This window comes from Astatotilapia calliptera, chromosome 13 (genome assembly GCF_964374335.1).
Source record: "Astatotilapia calliptera chromosome 13, fAstCal68.1, whole genome shotgun sequence".
Lineage (NCBI taxonomy): Eukaryota > Metazoa > Chordata > Actinopteri > Cichliformes > Cichlidae > Astatotilapia > Astatotilapia calliptera.
Genome location: NC_137434.1, coordinates 9,902,097 through 9,924,513, shown reverse-complemented (window position 1 = coordinate 9,924,513; position 22,417 = coordinate 9,902,097). Strand labels below are relative to the sequence as shown.

Here is a 22,417-nt window from a genome sequence, read left to right as displayed (position 1 = left end):
TCTGTGATCCTTCCCCCTCCTCCTGAGAATGATTGACGGGTATACTAATCCCGCCTTTTCAAAAATAAACCCCTCCAATTGGATGGCAGCGACAAAGAAAACGCCTTAGTAACACATGATTGGTCAACCGTGGAGAAAAAATAACCATGGTAAAGTGTCCGATGTACCCTACTGGGTGGTTGTTGACACAATACCGGAGACAAAAATGTTGAAAAACTACAACACCCAGTCTTAGAGTACTGGTGTGTTAGGTATGTATGACAGAGTAGCCCGACAGTCGAAGTAAGGTTTTTCTTGGTAACTTACATGTAAGGGATATTGTACCGGGCAATGTAGAGATATAAATGCAACGGAGATTAATGCGCTGCACCTATCTGACGTTGCCTAGCTACTTCGCGCCTGCTCTGTAACGTAGACGAAACATATATATGTAGCTCATCAACACTAGCTGGAGAAGTACAAGGCTTGTAGCGTGCTCTATTGTAACGGCGCTAGCTTAGCATAGCACCAGATGAAGTAGCCGACAGCACACCGGTTTAAAATGATATGAAGGTCTGGATATAACAGTTATATTTTGTGCCTTACTCGACCAGCGTGGAAGTGGATGATTTTATCTTGAGAAAGAAAGACATACTGAATGGTGATACACCATTGTGTTAGCCTGCTAACGCTAGCCCAATAGCAGTGTGGCTAACCGGAATTCAGCACCGGCTAGTTAGCGGACTGAGTCTGCCAAGGTGGGTGGAGTTAAAGTTTCGGTATGTGTTAAGATTCCACGGTAGCATTGTATTTTAAAAGTGGTGTTTTCTGCTCTGCCGGGCATGTTTCATTTCAAATTAATCACTACTGTATGTTCTTAATTTAAAGGGAGCCAGCAAGACGCGAAAACATGGTGCAGAAATGTTTCGTAGTTTTTCAGTGTGAGCGTGAAGAAAAATGCAGCTGTACACTGGTTACAATGTGGCTGAAAGTGGCGTAAACGAGGCAAACTTCCTAAATTGCGATGAATTCAGTTAACCTTTCGGTGCATAAAAGTTCAAAACGACAAACAATACTGCAAAACTAGTGATACATGCAGTTACAATGTACACACATCAAACATCTGATCAAATATAGTTCCATAGTTTTATTTTTGGTGTCTTTATCACAGACTTTTCTGATCTAGTAGTCACAAATCCAAAACAGCCGCACTTTTTTTTTTTTTAAATTAAGCCGATCTTTGGGAGTTTTAAGTGCCTCACAGGTGAAGTAGTTGTTTTAAGTTATCCAGTGGCTCATGTGACAGTTTTGTCACCACTACAAGGGGAGTTTATAGTTTTGTTGCCCAGTTCTGCGTAAACAGGTCAAAGTGTAACCCATGGTTACACTTTGTTCGTATGAGTAAAATGTGCTATGTGTCTGATTTCAGCTACACTTAAATGGCCTTGAGTCTCACATTCTTCTTGTCATGTCAGCACTCTATTTCCTGTAAAAAGATTCTGTCTTCAGAAAACTTGTTTCCCAATCTGTTATTTAAGAGCTTGGTCGAAGTTTGACGGTGACAAATGACAGATACAAGTAACCTCACTAATAGTATACTTCTTTTTACTCCAGTGTTAGGTGTGTCAAATCTTCGTTTTCTAGAGCTCAGTAGTGTCAACATTAATTCCACCATATTACTTTAGGGTCATTCATCGATTAAATTTAACTGTTTTCTGTTGTGATGTGAGTTAATGTGCTTTTAGTTAATGTCTGCATTTAAAATGTTCCTTTTTAGCATTTGTTAGATTTAAAACTAAATCTGAAGAGCAACTTTTGGTATTTTCTTCTGGTGAGTAAAATTTTAAAGCAAGAGCAAGTGTTACCAGATCACCCCGGGAGTGAGTTGCTGCCCCAAGTGGAGTAGTTAAAGTATGTAGTACAGGGGTGGGGACCTCCAGGCCTCAAGGGCCAGTGTCCTGCAGGTTTTAGATATCACCCTGGGTCAACACATCTGAATCAAGCGATTAGTTCATTACCAGGCCTCTGGAGAATGTTGAGACATGTTGAGGAGGTAAATTAGCCATTTGAATCAGCTGTGTTGGATCAAGGACACATCTGAAACCTGGAGGACACCTGCCCTTGAGTCCTGGAGATCCCCCACCCCTGATATAGTAGTGAGGGATGACGGGAGCAGAAGATCATATTTGAGCATCATCTGCAGTGTGGTGCTTGTGTTACCAGTTGGTCGTAGTGACAAGAGTCCTGAGCATTAAAGTTAAACTGTCAGTTTAACAGTCTCTGTTCCTGTCCCCAGCTATGGTCATGCAAACAGCTTAAATGAGCTTTTCAGGCAATTCCAGTGTTTTGGGCACTTGACTAGGATTCTTCCTTGACACACCTTAGGTGTAGTGTTTCAGGCAGGTTTCACCAGGAGGACACCCGGAGTAGACCAGGATACACTGGAGAGATCTCTCTACTAGTTTGATAATGTCTTGGTGTACCCCTGGAAAGGGCTGATGCGGATGGTTAGTTATTCCACATTCCAGATATTTCGTAACTTGGATGTCAGAACTTGGGAGTGACGTTACTCTTATAATATTTTTTTCCCCTTAAAAACCTGCTGCAAATCATTCATGGATGGAGCCATGAATGTCTTAGACTTTACTAGTGTTTATGCTCAGTGCAGACATCTTGGATTGTTAGCTCTGGGATTGTGGGGCTGCGCTGATGTTCCAAGTAGAAAATCCAAGTTGAGGGGGCATTCCAGATTCAAATTTCAACCGGGAACTTGGAAATTCTGACTTATTTAGGAATACACTTTGTGTCTCTACTAGAATGCTGCCCCTGTAACCTGGACCAGGAGAAGCAGCAGAAAATCAGTCGACATTTAGAGTATATAAGTCTGTCATTGTACATTAGATGTATTTAACTATTCTGTTTAATGCAAAACGGTTCTAGCACTTAAAAATAAATAAATAAGGCTTTGAAAAATAATGAACCCTGAAAGAAGATGCAGACATTCACACTTTTAGGACATGACTGGGCTTGAAGGCATAATGTTCATTAATGAATTCAAAATTCACATTCCACACGTCAAGCAATAAAAATAACAAATCCAAACAGGAATTTTTTTTGTATATAATAGTTAAAATGGCGTTTTGAATTCATCAGAACTTCAGTGTTCAAAACAAAGTTGCACCCATAGTGGGGTATTTTTATTTTTATTATTATTATTTTTTATGGTTTGTTCTTTGTTCTAGTGACGTTGTTATGAGGCCAAATGACACAGTGCATGCATTCGCTCAAAAACCAAATTTTTCTTTTAATAAATTGCTTTTTGTGTTCTTTATTTTCCATTATAGATATATTGTATAAAGTTGAAGCAATGGACCATGGCACGGAGGCTGCTGCTGACCGAATCTTGCTGGAACCATATAAATACTTGTTACAACTGCCAGGTGAGTCTCTTTGTCTCTCAGTGACCACAGGGGCAGGAAGGAGATGTAGATAAACAAGCAGCTTTAATGTCTTAAGTTTTTAAGTCAGTGCCTACTCAAATCGACCTGGCATGGTTCTCCATGGTTTTCAGGGTTTTCCACTAGGCCATAGTACCTGGTACCAGGTACTTTTTTTTAGTACCTGCTCGCCCCGGGTTCAAAGCGATCTGAGTAAAATACTAAAATGCCATCGATACTAAAATACTAAAATGCCATCGATTGGCTGGTCAGTAGTGTCACTCGATGAGTCATAAGAGCGTCTCATTCGGGAAAATTAAACCGCCATTTTTGAAACCCAGCAACGAGGGAGATGATTACAAAAATCAACGCTGTGATCCCCGAGTCTGACAAAAAGCCACAGACTCAGTAGCAGGTATATTCATGCGGCAACATCCACCTTTTTTGTAGCATTCGCGTCATATGTTAATTACGTCGCAGGATGCTTGGATGCGTTGCTATGACGACAACCATGCACATTATGTAGTACTGGATTGTAATTGAAAACCAGTCGAGTTGTGGTGATCCGTGGCGAGTCGATCCAAGTAGGTACTAATGGAAAAGGGGCTTTACATATAGCTGATGAGTACTTTAGCTACACTGACCTGAGCTGCTTGCTTCCTTTTTAGTATTTGTGGAACAGAGCATGAGGACAATATCTTGGATACTGAACACGATAAAAGGCTCCAGTTCAGACACAGTCGGCACAATAAAGATTGGCAGATGTTGGTCTTTTTATAAACACCGTATGATGCTGCAGTACTGGCATATTAGGTGTTAAACTAAAGAATGTCACACAAGCAGTATTTGTTTCTAGTAATCAGGTTTGAAAACGTGGGGGTTGTCTAATTTATGATAATTGGAATAGTCTCATGATGTCCTCACTGCAGGAGTAAACATCTGTCAGACAGTCAAGAACTGTGGGTTTCACAGACGATGAGCTCAGAAACACTCAAATGCTAACTGTGAGAGCAAATGATTCTGACTTCTTCGGGAGTCTGATAAGGGAGTGTGTGCGCAAGTCTGTGACTAATAGACAAGATACACAGATATGGGTTTGGATGTTAGCATATTTCATATTTTATGAGGGGAAAAGGTTCATTGAGGATTCCAGTCTTCTTAAATTATTGGTGTCTGAGGGGAAACTTTGCCAAAAGGATGAGTGTAAAAGAATTATGGTTATACATTGGAAAAGGGATTGTCTTATAATCAGTTGAGCATAATCATAAGTTATAGCTTACAGATTTCAGCTTTTAACAAAGTATTTCTAGTAATTTTGGTGTTTGGTGCATTCGCTCTAATGTCTTTGAAATAAAACCACACTAACTGACTGATATTTGCTATTACATTATAATATGTAGTTTTACAGCAGTATATTGCTTTCTTTTTGTTGAGGGTATTATTTTTTTTTCTAAGCTTTAAAGTTACATGCTTTTTATTTCAATGTTCACCACAGACTGGCTTGACAATAATTTGAGCATAAACCAATTTGCTGTATTTGTAATCTCTTTGATTCGAGTATGAGGCTGTAATTCACAGAATAATGACTTCTAATATTAATAAAATGGAACAGCTGTAGAAATGAGACAATGAAACCCTGAAATGAGCAAGCTGTGCACATCTCTGTGCATGTTTAAGTGTTTTCTTTAGTGTTGATTCTCATTCCTAGCAGCTGTTTTTGAGATTTAATTATTGCTTCAGTTTTGATTGGTCACTTCTCGTCAGTAGAGAAAAGCCTGACCTAACACCAGACGTTAATTTGGATAAATGAGACATGTGCCTGGTATTTGTTAGTAGGGTTGTTTCTCTGCTAGAAGTTGCACCCTTTTTCCTTCCTGGCTCTGTGTTTCACAAATTACATTTTAAATGGAACAAAGGATGGCGCCAGGTCTCTATTTTAAGTTGAGGCGATGTTGGTTAATATTGAAAGAACTGCATTTGGAATATACTCGAGACCTTTTAAGGCATAGTGTCTCAATTGTAAGATAGACATATCATTATACTCCTAATGGTTTAGACTATGGCTTTGAGCACTCGGTGAAAACTGCTTTACAGCACAGTTCAATAGGATGAAGGAGGAAAAGATGCCTTAAATGTTGTCTTTGAAGATAAAAATATCTGTTAATCCTGCCTGTGTTTCCAGCTTTTTAGTGTTTTAGTCAGGTAGGAGCTCAGCGGGAGCTGATCAACTAATGGTTTAAATGTTCACCCTCACTTAATCTTCAACTGTGTTTTGTATAAGTGGAGTTAAAATGTGTTTTATCTGTGTGAGACTGGTGTTTATTTAGCCTCATTGCACACTAAATGCAAAAGCCATTTCTTTGAGAACACTCTGTACCTGCAACTCTATAATTAAAGCTTTGGTCCATACGTTTTCGTAAAGTGACAAAATTTTTGTGATTTTTACCCCTGTGCAGCACAACAGTGGATTTTTCACTCCAACAATTAAGATGTGAACAGACTTCATGCTTAAATTCAAAGGGTTTAACAAAAGTATTGCATTAACTGTTTAGGAATTATAGCCATTTTTATACACGGTCCCCGATTTACAGAGGCTCAAAAGTAAATGGCCAAGTCAGTTACAAGCAGTCAGATCTGTTTTCCTTCATTATTTCATGACATATCAGAACTCTTAGTTGGTGGAGTAGTCATTTACTACGACTACTGGGGCCTCCACCAGAGCCCAGCATGTGATAAATGAAGATTATTTTAGATTGGAAATCAAGGAAATTGACTGTAATAGAGTGAAGGAATGAAAAAAGGAAGGTTTAAATGACCATAATGGGTCCATTTGGGGGTGGGACAACCCTGAAATTGTCCACATGAAGTCTTTGTGTGAAGTAATACCACTGTAGATGCCACGTCCTTTTAGGATAAAACAATTGATCTTTTACTTTTTTTTTCTTTTTTTTTTTTGTTCTGCTCTTTCGGTAGGAAAACAAGTGAGAACAAAACTCGCCCAAGCATTTAACCACTGGCTCAATGTTCCCGAGGACAAACTGCAGGTGAGAAAAATCATCCGTTTTGCTGCCAGAGCTGTCTGGTGTTAATTGTTGCTGACAGATTTAGGAAGGTGAAATGAAACTGTGCTTGTTCAGAACAGGTAGTTTATTTTTGCAATGCGACCATTTTGCATTTTATCAGCAGAGTTGTTCCTAAGTGTAAAGCTTGTGAGAAGAGCTTAGAGCGCACATGATTTATTAAAGGAGATTGTTAATGCAGCTGAGGATTAAGTGGAACGAGATGGTGGGGAAAAAAACGATGCAAAGCTTTTAAAAACTGTTCAGTTTCTCTGCATTTTAAACCCTTGTTTCTCCAGTTTTAATGAATTTCTAAGATTGAATGCATTGTGTTTACCTTTGGTGTGTTATATTTGTTCATGTTGCTGGAGCATTAGAGATGCACACTTGGGTAACACAGTGACTTGCATATACTTTGTACGTCGCCATTGTGATTCAAACACTGGTTTTCAACTCCGCGGTGCAAGTTTTGTCCATGGCTGTGCTAGTTTGTGGTGCCAGAAGTTGCCTTATTTGGACTAGAGTGTAGTGCCAAGTTATCAGCTAAAGCTAGATATTTTGGTTAACAAAATTAATTCATGGTTCAACAGCGACAGATCTGCTAATTATTACAAAGTAACATACTAATAAACTACAGTTACACTCGCCAAGACTGAAGCACAAACATCTGTGATGAACTGTACCACACATGTACAGTCAATCGGCTTAAAACATGCACGCAGAATGAAGAGGTCCAGTTTAATAAGGTAAAGCCTAGTAGACTATGAAGTTGGGCATCTTTAACGAGTGTCTATGGGGATTGGTTCTGTTTTTGACGCTGGTCTCAAGTGGCCACCACAGGAATTTCCAGTTTTATCACTTCCTTGTTGGCTTCCTTTTTCAGCCTGCTGCTGGTTAAAGGTACATTGTGTAAAATGTCACTGCTAGATGTCGGTGGATTGCAGATTTCATTCAGCTGAACTTTGTTTTCTTACCCCTCCCAATTCAAGTGATGGTGGCTGCTGTAAGACAAACAACTCTGGCCAGCTGTAGTGAGTCAGTTTAGCTCAGCTGTCAATGCCTCCACATCGGTTTATTCTCGAGAAGGCTTTATAACTTTGTAAAAGGAGTTCAATATGAATTGATGAGTCAGTGAAGCTCATTTCTGTCTGATGACAGTGATACTGAAATTAGTTGTTGAGGACTTTTCTTTCTGTAAGTGCTGCCGTTTTTGCTGCTGTTAGCGGTTTTAGTGTGACTGATCTAACATTGTTGAACCTGGTTTTTTTTTTTTTTTTTTTTTTTTTTTTAAAAGGACAGCCAAGCTTAACATTAACTGGCATAATGTTAGCTTTTAATCAGCTGTGGTTGATTAGCTGGCTCGTTGTCAGCAGTTTGGAGGCTAATTTCCTGATGATATGTAATTGTAACAATATTGGGAATAAATAAGTTTGTTTATGCATGTTTTTGTGTGTTAGAGCCCTGACTTCAGCTTAGGAGATGGAATTGGGTCGGCAACTGTATTCAAGATGGGAGGGCAACATGGTAGCTTCCAAAAACCAGTGCCCGTCTGTCTTTGTAATGGATTAATTCTAACTTGATAGGAATGCATCTCTGTGTGTTGGCGATGCCGTAATTGTTGCATTACGTAATTGCATACCAATCGCTGTGCGCTTAGAAGTAAATTCTCTTTTTTATAAAATAACCTCAAAATGACTGACTGTACCTTTTTAATGAATTGTCATTTTATAACTGCTAGTGACCTTGTTTACATTACATGTAGCCAGCTGACTGCTTTAAGAGAGGAGTGTGAGGTGTGACAGCTACAAGGCATGATTCCTTATCCCATCTGTACATCTCTAAATTGACGGCCACATTATTACACGTTTAGAGGGCCGATTCAAAAAGACCTCATGTTGCTCTGATGACTGGTCATTGAGCTAGTTAGAGGCACAAGGTTCATTCATCATCCAGCTTTGTGGCTTGAAGCTAAATTTGATGCAACTAACAACACCAAGCTGTGTCAGATCAGGGCATGTTGTGTAGACATTTTTATTTATTTATTTATTTATTTTTTAAATCTATTTTTATGACACTGATTTCCATCCCCTGAATGCCACAGAAGCTCCCAGTAAACTCCACTAAGGAATGGTCTACATAGAAATGCAGAGAAGAACAAATGAAATATGTCAAACAATCCCTTTTATTGGCTACACTATATAAAGACATTAAATGCAATACATCAGAAAAACAAGATAACTCCATGCCTAGAGGTATGCTAAACACTGTAAAAATGTATGTGGTGATACATGTTTTACTTCCAATAGTACGTGTTTGTGGCTTCACTGAATTCAGTTCAGTGTATATTTGTTCATACAAGTTTCACTGCTTACACTCTTTTTTTATGAGTTTGTGTGCATGCTGGGCATCACATCACCCTTTCACTAGAAGACTGGGATGGAAATTTCATAATGATTGCAGAACTTCTCAATTGTCTTCTTTTGTTTCATTTTCTCTGAAGCTGGATGGACAAATGAAAGCAAATGTGGATTAACAGCAGTTTCAGTATGATGTGGCAGCTGCTGTTTATATTGGGATGTTTCAAGATGAAAAGCATTTAAAACTTGGATGATCTTTTAAAGAAAGTTATGCTTAGTTGTAGGTTTTTTTTTGTTTAGTTTTTTATAAAAGTGGGTAGGACATAGTCGCTATAGATTATTTTATACAATATATTCCAGATGTTAGTAAATCGTAAAGTAGGGCTGGGCCATATCATACCATTCACGGTAATACCGGTATAATGTTGGGCAACGATATGAGTAAAACGCGCATGCGCAGTGCCGTCGGTATTACCGTGGTTTGTTTGTTGGTTTTTTTTTTGTTTTTGTTTTTTTGGGGTGGGGGGGAGGATACGGCAAAATCGACAGTGCCCTGTATAATCCCGTGGGCCTTATGTATGAATTCTGGTTGTGTTTACTGACCTTTATGTCGTACACGGCGCTCGAAAATCTGTCAAATGTTTTAGTACGACTTTGCAAAGCTACGAAGCCGCACTGCTTGATGGATTGTCGGAGCATTACGGCTATCGTAGGCAGGAGCCTCGCGGAGTGATACGTACTGTGCTTCAACATAATATTACCGTATTGTGTGTGTGTATAACCTCTTTTAAGTTTTGTGGATATTATACATGGTTATGCTGAGGATATGTCGGCCAATTTCCACTGGAAATGTCTTTTGGTTAAACTGTCAGCAAGGAATTTGCACTATTACATTTTTATATAACATTAATGCACATAAAAAAACAAACAAAAAACAGCTGCTCGTTTAAGTGAAAATACATTGATGTTTTTTTTTTTGTTGTTTTGTTTTTGGTTTTGCACTAATAAAGTTGTGGAGTTGTAAAGTATTTGGTCTAGTTTCAATTATATTGTCAGTTTTATCGTTATCGCAAATTTTCAAATGTCTATTGTGATAAATATTTTTGGTCATATCGCCTCCCGCTCTAGTGCAAAGCATGTATTAGACAGCATCTAGTGAATGCTTATGTATTTAAGATGTACTGTACTTGCGTTACTCTCCAGTGAAAGGCTACTTCTTTTTCAGCTTCTTGTGCTCTGATCACCTTTGTGAGACGGGGATTAGTGGATTCAAGTCACAGACTGCTTCCAGAGTAAAAACCTACAGTTCCACTCATCCATTAGATTGTTGTAGCATGTTCTTGGCTGCCTGATTAGAGTGCTACAGACACATTGAAATACAGACCGCAGGCAGATTGAAATTTCTTGAATTCCTCCCTTTTTCTCTGTCAAATGAATTTCAGATTAGCCATTCTGGATTTATTGGTTTTATTGAGCAGGGCCCTTGCCTTTGTCTCCTTAGGGCGATCAGGCTATTGATCCTATTATACTGATAGCATTAGCATTGTACTGACTCAATACTGTTCTTGTTTGCATTGACAAAGCTACCTAATCTGTGTTTTCTGAATCTGCATGCCTTTTTATGGTGGAAAATGCAGAAGTGCTGAGCCTGTCGGGTCTCATTACAGTTGCTGTTCAACAGGTCTGTTTGTCCTGAATGTTTTATAAACCCCTCACAAATAGAGGAATCTTAGCTCTGCAGTAAAGTGAGGTCTCTCACGGTTGTCTCCTGTATAGTCTCCCGTAGTTTCCAAAGAGGAGTCCAGTCTTATTTTTGATGACCATTTTCAGGCATCTATTTAACAAAAACTAAGTACACGGATACAGTTTGTGGGGGAAAGTAATAAAGTTGTCATCAGTGCGGTCATGTCAGCGGTTCCCATGAGACACTGTTTACCTCAGTCTTTAATCACATTCTGCAGCTTTTACAGCAGATTGAAATAAACTCAGATTGCAAAAAGAATAACCTAAACAGTTTAGCCTGCAGTGTCATGTTTGATTATTTTCACACTGTATGTAGGTCAAATTTATTAAAGCTGAGAAAACACTTTATGAATCCTTAGTTTTGAGTTTGGTTGAGTCTGCGATGTTGTTGACAGGGTGTATGACGTGCATTCATAAGCAAGCTGTGTGAACATCTACTCGCGTTCTCCTGATAATTCCACTTTAGTGGATACTTCCCTGTTACGGTGCAGCAGTTGGTTTAAATCTACTTCAGATACAACAGCCCTGTCTCTTCCACGCATCTCCCTCCGTCTCTGTAGAAGCCCCATAAACTCCTGCTGAACCCACAATGCAGATTGAGAGCGCGCTCCTCGTCATCATCAGTGTACTGCCAAGAAGTCATCGTTGCCGCCGCCATGGAAACAACCATGGCTTCAGATAGATGGAGGCAGTGACAGCGGTACTCTCTCTCGTTCACTTGGCAGTGCATTTTTTATCAAGCCCCATATGTGCTTCTGTACTGCGTATGACAGCACAGGTGGTGGAGGCTTGGGGAAATTCCCCGTGTTCATCATTTTCCTTGTGACCTTTAGCTGATGGCTTTCCTTTTGTTTTCTCTGACACTGATGCTATATTTTTTTATATACAGTCTTTTACTTTAGATGATGTTCATGAGTGCTCGCAACCTCAGGCCAAGAGCTTCTCATGTTTTTGTGACAGAGTGGGACAACAGGGGAGGAAAAAAAAAGACTTGGAATCAATGTCAGGTTCTCATGAAATATAATGTGGATAAAAATGTAACTACTGGAATAATGAAGGCATGCTTAAAGTATTTCCGATGCACGGGCTGGCATTTGAACTTGTAATATCTGACGAGGTTATTATTACATGCAGCGGATGACCTGCAGACAATCACATCACAGTAAAAGCTGGACCAGGTTAGATAGTCAGCAGCATCAGTATCATACGTTATAACAGGAAATTTTCAAAACCATGCATTTTGGTAAAATAAGGTTAAAATACCGATACTTCTCTGTTTTGAAAACTGATATGAAGATGTCAAGCTCAGTAAGTTGTGCAGAATAGTGAAGAAAAGTCTTTGCCGTGTATGGGAGTATTTTAGCTTTAATCAAGGTGAATTAGTTTGTACGACTTGGTCTCAAAATGGCTTAAAATGGTAATTCTTTGAACCGCCTCTCTGTTCAGTCCATTAATGTGACGTTATCAGCCAAGACAACAAATGTCAACTGGTTCTTCAGCAATAATCTATGGAAGACGTTAGGTGAGTGTCTATTAACTAATTTGCTATGCATTTAAATGGAAATTTGGACAAACTAGTCTGAGATTTGGAAAGTTTTACTCTTAAAACATGGGCAGCACTGTGGCGCTGTGGTTCGCATTGCTACTGGGTTTGTTTGTGTGGGTTCTTGCCGGGTACTCTGGCTTCTTCCCACAATCCACAGGTCCCTGCAACCCTGAATTGGATACGTGGAAGAGAATGGATTGATATTCCCAAACGTTTCTAACTTTTTTTTTTTTTTTTTTTACAAAGAATCATTTAGGAGATGCGAAACACATCTGAGCCCATAGTGACCATTACTAATGAGTATAAAATAATATAAATTATTTTATGCCACATGTCTGCTCTGCAGTAGGTTATTACTGATTTATTTATTTAACTAACAGAACAGTTGTGAAACACGGGGGGGATTTTAGCATGTTGAGGCCTGCTTTGAAACAGTAGCTATAAAGCCTATGCAGGTCGCTTTGACTCAATCCTCAGATCCAGAATACCAGCAAGCCAGCAGCATTGACAGTGAAAGCAAACAAATCTGTTCACACACTGTTAAACCCTGTTTACCTCTGACTTTTTGTTTTGACTTGGATTCCATAGCTGAGGACTAGTCATTCATGTGTATGTGTTCATGCAAGCACCACTATTGATGTTCAGCAAAAGGGGGATGCGGTGCCAGGGGACAGATGTAGGACATGACCCACATAATAGCTAAAAATACAACATTAAAACGTAATTTTTTTTCTGTGTATAGGGTTCACATTTTCTAACGTCATAACTCTGATCTAGTTATTACCAGAGACACTGGTTGTAGTACAAACCATTTCTACCATCTTCACCTTCACTTCACGTATTGACCCCAACCAGTTAACCAGCATTGGTTTAAGAAGCTATTTATGGGCTCACTATTTGTTACCTAGTCCTCACATTTATTGCTACGGTGACTAACATCACTATCGCTGTGTGCCCAGAAGAGGTGTCAGGTTAGAAATGTGGATAACTATTTGTAATAAACCTGTATTACAGGATTTCTCTCACAGTAGTCAGTTATTTAATTAGTTCAGAGCTCACTTATCCACATAGTTGAAATTTCTCTGGCTTCACTGCACTGCTTAAAAATGATACGCTTCTGTTTGCTCTTATTAAAACAAGAGCATGTGAAGGCAAAATATGGGAACTCGGCATAAATACTAACATTATTTATTTTTAAATGAATCCCAGATAACAGCTGTGGATTTTTCAACATTGGCAGAATATCTATAAATCCATAAATCATTTGGACACTAAAACACTAAAATGGATGAATGAAGCTATTTTTTTGTGAATGACACAATCCAGTAGGCATGGTGTGAGTGACCAGTGCTGCAGCCTGCTTCAGGTATAAATGTGATCACCTGCTGTAATCTCGCCAAGTGTGACGGTTTTATGGCAGAACATAACTGGCTTGTTGTTTTCATTTACCTCCTGTCATCATGTCAGACTCGGTATGCTTGTTTTTTGTGAATGTGTCTCTGCATTTTTAATAGATTACTGATTATAGCTTTAGCAAACTGAGTTTCTGCGTCACTAACCTCTTGTGATAATCAATATAGACTTGCGGAGTAGTGGCACTCGGGGCTCAAACAGCATTATGCAGTGACAGCCTGACTCATTAAATTCCTTGGAGAATGGAGACACTTAAAAGTCCAAAACCTGAAAATTGTTTGTGCTTGTGTTCGGGTTTGATTGCTGCTGCTGTTATCTGAAGCGCTCTAGCTGAATTTCAAGTTGATTGAGCCATTGTTTCTTTTTTGTTTTTTCCCTGATGGTGCATTGTAATTTGCAGTGAACCTTTTTAAATACTTCATGTTGTTGTTGTTGTTGTTGTTGTGTTTGTTTTTTCCATCTAAATAATACATTTTCATGTTCATGCATGCATTTATTGTAGCTTTATCCACGTCCCCTGCTTTGTAAGTGGCTCACTGAGGTTTCAGGGTGAGCAAGTGTTTGGGACCCTGCCGAAGGAAAGGTTGTGTTTGGCTGATAAACTGCTCAACTGGCCTAGCCTTGGCCATCTGCCTGACCCACTGAGTCACTCTTTGTGCTCTCAGGCCTCATACAAACAGCTTTCGTTACCAGGCCACCCCACTTGTCTTTTAAATCAGCAGGGCACTCGAGCAGGCTGTAAGGCCAGCTCAGGACAGCAGACACCTGATGGCCACTGTGACTGTTGTGAGTCGACGTGGGCCGTTTTTGGGTTAACGGGGTGTGTGTGTATGTGTGGGGCTCGGTTTTCCACTGATAAATGAATACTATTATTTGGCATTGGTTCGTGAAGCACAGCATAAACAGTATGTGGTACATGTGTGCTGCCACATAGTGGTGAAGATCAGGATAGAATATATCTACAGTGCCCTTGACTCACCACAGCAGTGCTCTGTATGTTGAGGCTGGTAGGTCATATTGTATTAAAAAGCTTGTCAGTACACTCATCGTAATGACTAAGGTTAAGCATTCAGCCTTCCTCATCGTCTCTGTGGAGGAGGTTAAAGTGCACCAAGCCCAGCAATGACACCTCTAATTGCTCAACCATGCATTTCCTATAACCTCGTCAAAGCTCTGTGTCTCTCCTGACAGCTGCTCCGTCACAGTGTGAGTCTGCTCCGGGCCAGAGTGCATCTTTGCTGAGCTCTTCATGCTCAGACTGACTGCTTAGCTTGTTTCAGCACCAACTGTTTTGTTTACTGATGAAGACTTTGACTTGTGGAGCAGTGCAGACAAGAGTGTAGACATGGCACCCTCTGCTGTATACAAGTTGTAATGCATAATTTACACAGAGCCTCTGACAACCTGTTGGAGTCGGTTTGAGCTGGAGGAGAGACTGTTTGTTTCTTTAAAAATATTTCCTCTGCACTGGAAGCTCTCGTAAAGATAAAACATTAACAACTGTACAAGAAGGTATTTTACTTCCAGATACATTTTTATATGAATTAACACAAACACACTTGTTCTTATGTCCAGGTGATCATTGAGGTGACTGAGATGCTACACAATGCCAGCCTGCTGATAGATGACATTGAGGATAGCTCCAAGCTGCGTCGAGGCTTCCCTGTGGCACACAGCATCTATGGCGTTCCTTCTGTTATCAACTCGGCCAACTACGTGTACTTCCTGGGGTTGGAGAAGGTGCTGATCCTGGAGCACCCTGAGGCGGTGCGAGTGTTTACCCGTCAGCTTCTTGAGTTGCATCGCGGTCAGGGCCTCGACATCCACTGGAGAGACACCTACACCTGTCCCACCGAGCAGGAGTACCGCAAAATGGTGCTGCAGAAGACAGGAGGGCTGTTCGGCCTTGCTGTAGGCCTGATGCAGCTCTTCTCAGACTGGAAGCAGGACCTGAAACCCCTCTTGGACACATTGGGCCTTTTTTTCCAGATCCGTGACGATTACGCCAACTTGAGTTCCTGCGAGTACAGCGAGAACAAGAGTTTCTGCGAGGACCTGACCGAGGGCAAGTTCTCCTTCCCCACCATTCATGCCATATGGTCACGTCCGGAGAGCACTCAGGTGCAGAACATCCTGAGGCAGCGCACGGAGAACATGGACATCAAACGATACTGCGTGGACTACCTGGAAAAGGTGGGCTCATTTGCTTACACCCGCCAGACTCTGCGGGAACTGGAGATTGAGGCCTACCGGCTCATTAGGGAGTTTGGGGGAAACCCTCAGCTGGAAAGCCTGGTCAAACATCTTAGCCAGATGCATCACGAGGCCGAGGCCACAGCAGAGTCTAGCTGTGAGCCGCCCTCCAGCCAAAACCACTGACCGGATATTTACCTTAAATGCTGCGTGACTCCCATGCACTCCAGCACACAGATCCTTAGCTGATGCACTGATACAGACACGCACATTCCTGAAAACCTCAGTACATACCAGAACATCTCCTTCACACACTATGCTGAGTCTTCATCACTGAATTCAGAAAGCAGACCAGTCCCAAATGTTGCCTTTTGGTTTTGTGTTCATGAAGGCATCCTGCAAGAGTTGCTTTATTGTACACATAACTAACTTTTGTATCAAAGTGTAACAGTTCAATCAGTGGAAGACATGAATTGAAATTAACTTTGTTTGGTTTTTTTCCATTTTTTCTGAAAATGAAAACTACCAAGATGGCAAAAAAGCTTTTACGCCTTTTGATGTGCACAACAGTGCATAAATGTATTTCTCCCCTCCTTGTAAGCAAATGTAAATTGTTTATCTAAGAGCAAGTCTCTTCCCCCCCCCTCTCATGTTTAAAAATAGGATGTGGATGTCTTGGGCTTATATGTGGTTTGGAGCTCCTTAATCATCAAACCACCAGAGTGCCAAGCTTATAGGAAAGACCTCCACCACTGTACTGTCTCCTTGTTACGTAACACACTGGTTTTACATGCAAAGTAGTGTTCCTGTTGCTCATGCTCTCAGTATTTGAATACTATGTTTTTGTTTCAACAGAGGTCTTTACACCTCGAACACTTCATTAGTGTCATACTGGTATTTATTAGGAAACAACTCTGTGCAGTAACACCTTGTTTGTACTTATTTAATAAAAAAGGTTCTTTAAAGATCACCTGTGGAAAGCAGTTCCTGGCATTAGTGCCAGTTTGATCTTTTGAATCTATTACAGTAACTAATCTGAGGACAGATGTGCAAATGACAGAAGCTGTTCATGGAGATTCTTCAGCACTGGAGTAGTGCTAGTAATAAAAATTACAATTGCAAAAATATATTATATAATGAATTGAGTCACTATAACAGCAGGGGTTGTTATAATCTGGATGTATAAATTTAATTGACTAATTTTAATGAATTGCACTGGTAATTGATAACATTGATGTTACTGAAATTTCTTTTTTTTTAAATAAGCTTAATAAATGGAAAGCTGAAGTGAAACTGGAAAGTCTAAGTTATAAAAATGTGGGGGGGTTTTTTTTTTTAGATTAAATAAAATCCATGAATGTTATGTCAATTTAAAAGATGAAATACTGATAACATTTTAAAATTTATGAAAGTCGCACTTCACAAAGAATCTGTTCTTTTTTGAAACTGAAATAGCTTTTTGCCACAAAACACACCTTTAAAAAATATATATATTTACAACATATCTTAAAGTTTTAAATATTTCAGATATTCTGATTCTTTTCATACAATGACATTTCTGCCCTTTAGTGTCACCTAATGTCCTCTGTGTGTGGTTAACCCCCCGAAACAGCTGTGTATTATGTCAGGAGATGCAGTTAATAATTTCCAACAATTTTTAAGGACAAAGTTTTGCTCACATATACAGTAGCAGTCCAACATAAGAAATGACAATTACAACTTTTTACAGGCCAACCTGACATGTAGCTACATTTCTCCAGAGCTACACATCAGGTTACGTATGTTTCCCGGTGAAGAAACAGTTTAATGTTGCTAATTCAATCTGTTTGCTGCTGCCCTCTTGGCCATGTCTCCTTTGTTTTTAAAGGGAAAAAAAAGATCTTGGCTCCTGGTGGGAGTAACCTGGTTAAATAAAGGTTAAAGAAATAAAGTTTGAAAGTTTGAGCTTTTTGACGTGACTTCCTGGCGACAGTCATCAACAATACTCAGACTGTGCTGTTTAAACAGTGTTCAGTTGGTACTAAGGGGTCTGAATAGGAAACTGAAAGCGTTCGACCCCTTACATTTATCACGCTATATTTGTCACACTTACATGTTTCAGATCATCAAGCAAATTTTAACATTGGACAAAGCTAACCTGAGTAAATACTAAATGCAGCTTTCAAATGATAATTTCGGTGATTAAGGGAGAAAAGTTGTCCAAACCTACCAGTGTGTGTCTCTCATTTATCCTGCACACACACAACCACAACACATGGGCCCATCATTACAGAACACAGAGGCATCATTATCTGTAGTGTATGTAATCATAAGCTGTCTCCTGTTACAGCAGATGTGTATTTAGTTTTCAAGGTTATCGGTGCTTTTACATCTGCATGCTGAACAGTACGGCCTCTGAGATTATTACAGAATTGCCTGCTTTGATTTGAGGAAGCTTGACTGAATACATGCATACAGAGCCTGGCTCCTCTGGATGCGGTTGGTGCTTGGTCTGAAAAAACAAGACAACAAAACCAAACTGGGCGCCGCTCATCTAAATCCTGCGTTAGCTTCTGTTAATACTGTGGTGAGTTTTTCCTGAGCTGCTGAAAGACGGGCAGAGCTGCGGAAAGACGGGCAGAGCTGCGGAGGGCGGCTATCTGTTCTCAACAGCTCTGTTCACTCAGTGAAGCCCCAGATCTTGACAGCTGCAATTCAATTAATTACGTGTCCTTAAGATTGAATTATGGTTTCACTAAAAAAAAAAAAAAAAAAAAAGCATCTATTAATCAAAATGTCCATTTTTTTATAAATCTGTGGGACCGGCGCCTCTGCTAATTTGCCTTCCAAGCAGCCGCAAGTGCAGGAAAATGTGATGCAAATGCATTTCTGATTTGATAAATAGTGGAGATGTATGAAGTGGCTTTCGCAGAGCTGACTTAAGTCCATCACAATAATCAAAGCCTCTCACGGTTCTCATTTCTTCTCCCCCTCGCTCTCTCGCGCTCTCTAGGTTGACTAGATTGATTTTCCTCACCCACGGTGTCTGAATTCTGTTTGAGAGCAAAACAGAATAGCTTTTGTGCTCGCTCACTGTCTCCTTCATCCTCTGCAAGCTTTGGATTATTTATCACTGGGCCGTGCTTTACACATCTGTGTTGCTTGGTAGCACTCTGATGGATATTTCATAAATATTCTTGTGACAACAAGAGAAAAAAAAATTTAAAACCTTGTTTCTGAAAATGTAAATATCGGGCACCGTGTGTACTCCACTGCCTTTCTGGTGATTCTGTTGAATTGAATCATACCATTAGCTTCTATATTCTTCTTGTTGCTCAACTATGTGGGTAAGTTTTCACGCGATCGCTGGAGGTTTCACCTTGCACACATTTGCACCTCTGAGCTGGCAGAACCACTGCAGTCCTTCACTGAAGCACCTGGCAGGATATTAAAATTTTCCACAGTAGACTCCGAAGAAAACCACCCACATGACCGCTCAGTGGCTTCTGTGACATAAAACAGTCGACATGGTGAACACAGTCATAAAATCCCCTGAAATGACCAAAAATCTACAATGTTCGCCCTCCCGAAACTACTACCACTGTGTTCAGCGTTTTTGTTTTGTTTTTGCTTTAACTTCTCACTGTGTGATAAATGTTCACGGCCCAGTGGCTACAGAATAATCAACCATCAGCATTTACCGTAGATTGGTTCTCTGTAAGCCTCTTTCATGCAGCTGTGTCTGCCACTTGTAGAAAACTTCCCAGAAAAATGAAGCCTTGATTCTGCAACTACAAGTAGCTTTCCTCAGGTGCCTGAACTAGTGGTTACTAGAAGCTCTGTGATGGAATAAAAAAAACAAAAGAAGACGAGAGCCATCCTGACAGAGGAAGTTAAAAACATGGAAAAGAAACCAAACATTAAACAGCAGTTAACCTCAGACAAGCGTTCATATGATTGTAGAGAGCTGAGACTTGGGAGGATCCAAATGAGATATTCGGTTTAATCAGTAAGTGGACAAACCTGCTTACTTAACAGTAAGCAGGTTTGCCCAAGAGAAAATGATCCAATCTTTGCAAAGCGAGCAGAGGGAGGGAAAAGTTGTCCGTTGACACTTTGAAAAACTGGTCTTTCATTCTCTGAAAAGCCTGAAAAACTATTAAAACTCCTGGCCAATTGTTGGGGACCACCATCGACTGCAGATTTGGTGTGCAGTCAATAGCTCCAGGCTGGGCTGACACAAAAGAAACCACAGTCTCAGACTTCATAGTAATGAAAAGAAAACATGTCACTCTGGTGGCACGCTGATATTTTGGCAATAACCTTTGGACAACAGTGGAAGAATAACCCACACTTGGTTTTAGTTTTACAGACACTTCCTGTTAGCAGGGTCAATTTGATGTGGATGTAAAGTTGGGCTTTCTTTGTAGATGTTTTTAAAACCACTTGATTCATGGATTTCATAAAAAGCTTCCTTCATTTTATAATATTCATGTCACCGATCCCAGAACAACATGTTCTCATGCATAATTCTGCCAGCACTCAGTCGCTTGCAAAACCCCCCCCCAAAAAAACAACCCTCACTGCGTCTTGATGTCTTATCGGGGATAAAGAGGAGCAACAAAGTGCTCACTTGTTTCCGCATGCAATCACTGTAGCTTATATAAATCTGTCTTCTGAGCTCGACATGGCCATGTGCAGATACGGCGCTGTCTGAAGGGAACAGAGACACCGGGGTCATTTCTGCTTTGATTTGAAGATTACACATAACGACAGATATCCAGTCTTACAAACTGGGGCAAGAGGTGGGGTTTAAAAATAAATGTAGCGTTCATCAGGTAGGTGAAGTCTACAAACATGCTTTTGAGCTACATTACATGACTCGCAGGGAGCAAAAGTCATCCTCTAAAGCGCAGAGTTTCTTTTAGAAATCCATCAAGTGCAATCCTAAACAGAAGGAGAGCCCATTTAATGCTGAACTGAGGGGGAGAAACTATTCACTGAGCTGACATCGTGGCATTTCTTGCACACATGGTGTCACATCAGGTTACATTAAATGACTGAGTGGTTTCCAAGAATCTCATCATCATCAGACCAATGAGCTAATTCACGATCCTCTTAAGACAGAATGACTGTCAGTAATGGTTCAGTAATGGCTCTACTAATTATCTCTCACAAACACTATCACGGTAAATCTGCCGCGTTACTGCAGCAGGGGTCAAGTGGGCTTATGAAACTCGCGATTCACTCGGCATTTCCACGGCTTTATCAATGTAATGGATTAGCTGGACGACGCCCTCCACCCGATGTGTCACACACGTCTCACAGCTGCGCTCTGCAAATGTTTGGAAAAAGAAGAAAAAAAAAAAAGGTGGGGGGGGCAGTCATAACCTCGCCAGGCTGAGACGCTGTAGAAGCCATGGAAATCAGAGAGAGACGTGAGCGCGGTTTCAAATTGGGAATGAAACCGTTGCCCCATTAGGACATAGTTGTGCATCTAATAATATCTCCTCATTCCTGCGAATCAGAGTCGGGCAGAAATGCTGGTTTTGGAATGCCGGGTGTCATGAATAAATGATTTCCCCCTCGTTTTAGTGCACAGAGAGGAGGAAGAGGAGGCTGATTGACAGAAATGTGTAAATAAGTATGCAGATGCATGGCTCTCAGCACAGTGTAAGCTCCTGAGATCTGAGACAGCTGTGCCTCATCTGAATCCAGGCGAGTTCAGTTTAAAACAACAGGTAGGTTTTAATATAGTCTCTAATGTAGGTAAAATCAGATACACTGCTACATGATTCCAAATCTGTCTGCTTAAAGGGTCATTTTGTTATTTTGGATGTGACAAAGTGTAATTAGCTGTACTTGCAGGTTCTCAGTCATCCAGGTCAAGGTGGTCTAAAGAGCTTTTTAAAAAAAAAAAAAAAAAAAAAAAAAAGAGACAACTGGACTTCTTGAAGTTTGTTTTATCCAACGGGCTCCTTTAACTCCAATAGCAAATGTTGAAGGGTCATGAATATTGAACCCACAGACCCACTGATCATGTGATGTGAGTAATCACACGAGCCAAGGTGTGAAAAACAAAAGGCACGGGTTATTACTGTCACCGGGGATTAATGTTGGAATGAATTGTAATTACTTACCATTTCAAATTCCATATCAACATCTTTTATTTTTGCCTTTTGTTCATGGCCTCACAGTTTGGAGTAAAATCTTTTTCAAATTAAAACACATTTGCTGATGATGAGATCAACCCAGATACCCACTGCACTCATGGTGTCACCAAATGTAGCATTTAAATGCTAATGTTACACCTCAATATTTCTGCTTTTGCAGGTGATACTCCACAAACTACTGCTGTTGCTGACCATGCCCAACCCTTTATGAGCACAGTGCACCCATCTTCTGATGGCTGCTTTCATCATGGATCACTCCATGTCACAAATATTCTCAGACTGGTTTCAGATGGCCTCCAGAGTAATAAGATCTCAATCCAATAGAGCACCTCTGGGATGTGGTGGAACAGGACAGGTGAAGCTGTCAAATATGCAGCAAATGGGTGATGTTATAAAGTCGATATGGACCAACATTTATTAGAATGTTTCCAGAACCTAGCTGGATCTGCCATGAAGAATTAAAGCAATTCTGAAAGCAGGGTGCAGCTTTGTACTCGTAAAGCTCCAATGATGTACATGGAGACTGTAGATAATAGAA

The 22,417-nt window shown here is 40.3% G+C and overlaps 1 protein-coding gene across 6 annotated transcripts; it reads left to right on the top strand.

The window, feature by feature from the left end:
• The first annotated feature begins 112 nt into the window (after positions 1-112).
• ggps1 (geranylgeranyl diphosphate synthase 1) lies at positions 113-17,657 on the top strand. Of its 6 annotated transcripts, none has more exons than XM_026189065.2 (4): positions 113-251; positions 3,324-3,419; positions 6,390-6,460; positions 15,110-17,657. In XM_026189065.2, exons 2-4 carry the CDS (start codon positions 3,347-3,349, stop codon positions 15,911-15,913), a joined length of 948 nt encoding a protein of 315 aa, XP_026044850.2. In that variant the 5' UTR covers positions 113-251; positions 3,324-3,346; the 3' UTR covers positions 15,914-17,657. The 6 variants fall into 6 exon arrangements, with proteins under 6 accessions (XP_026044850.2, XP_026044853.2, XP_026044849.2 ...); XM_026189064.2 differs by having other exon boundaries at positions 250-737; XM_026189066.2 differs by lacking the exon at positions 113-251 and adding an exon at positions 724-758.
• Positions 17,658-22,417: the final 4,760 nt, after the last annotated feature.

Excerpts from the sequence above, each read along its gene's own strand:
- ggps1 (XM_026189065.2), top strand. The coding sequence starts at position 3,347 with ATGGACCATGGCACGGAGGCTGCTGCTGACCGAATCTTGCTGGAACCA. Across the intron at positions 3,420-6,389 it reads ATACTTGTTACAACTGCCAG|GAAAACAAGTGAGAACAAAA; the intron begins GTGAGTCTCTTT and ends CTCTTTCGGTAG. Across the intron at positions 6,461-15,109 it reads TTCCCGAGGACAAACTGCAG|GTGATCATTGAGGTGACTGA; the intron begins GTGAGAAAAATC and ends TCTTATGTCCAG.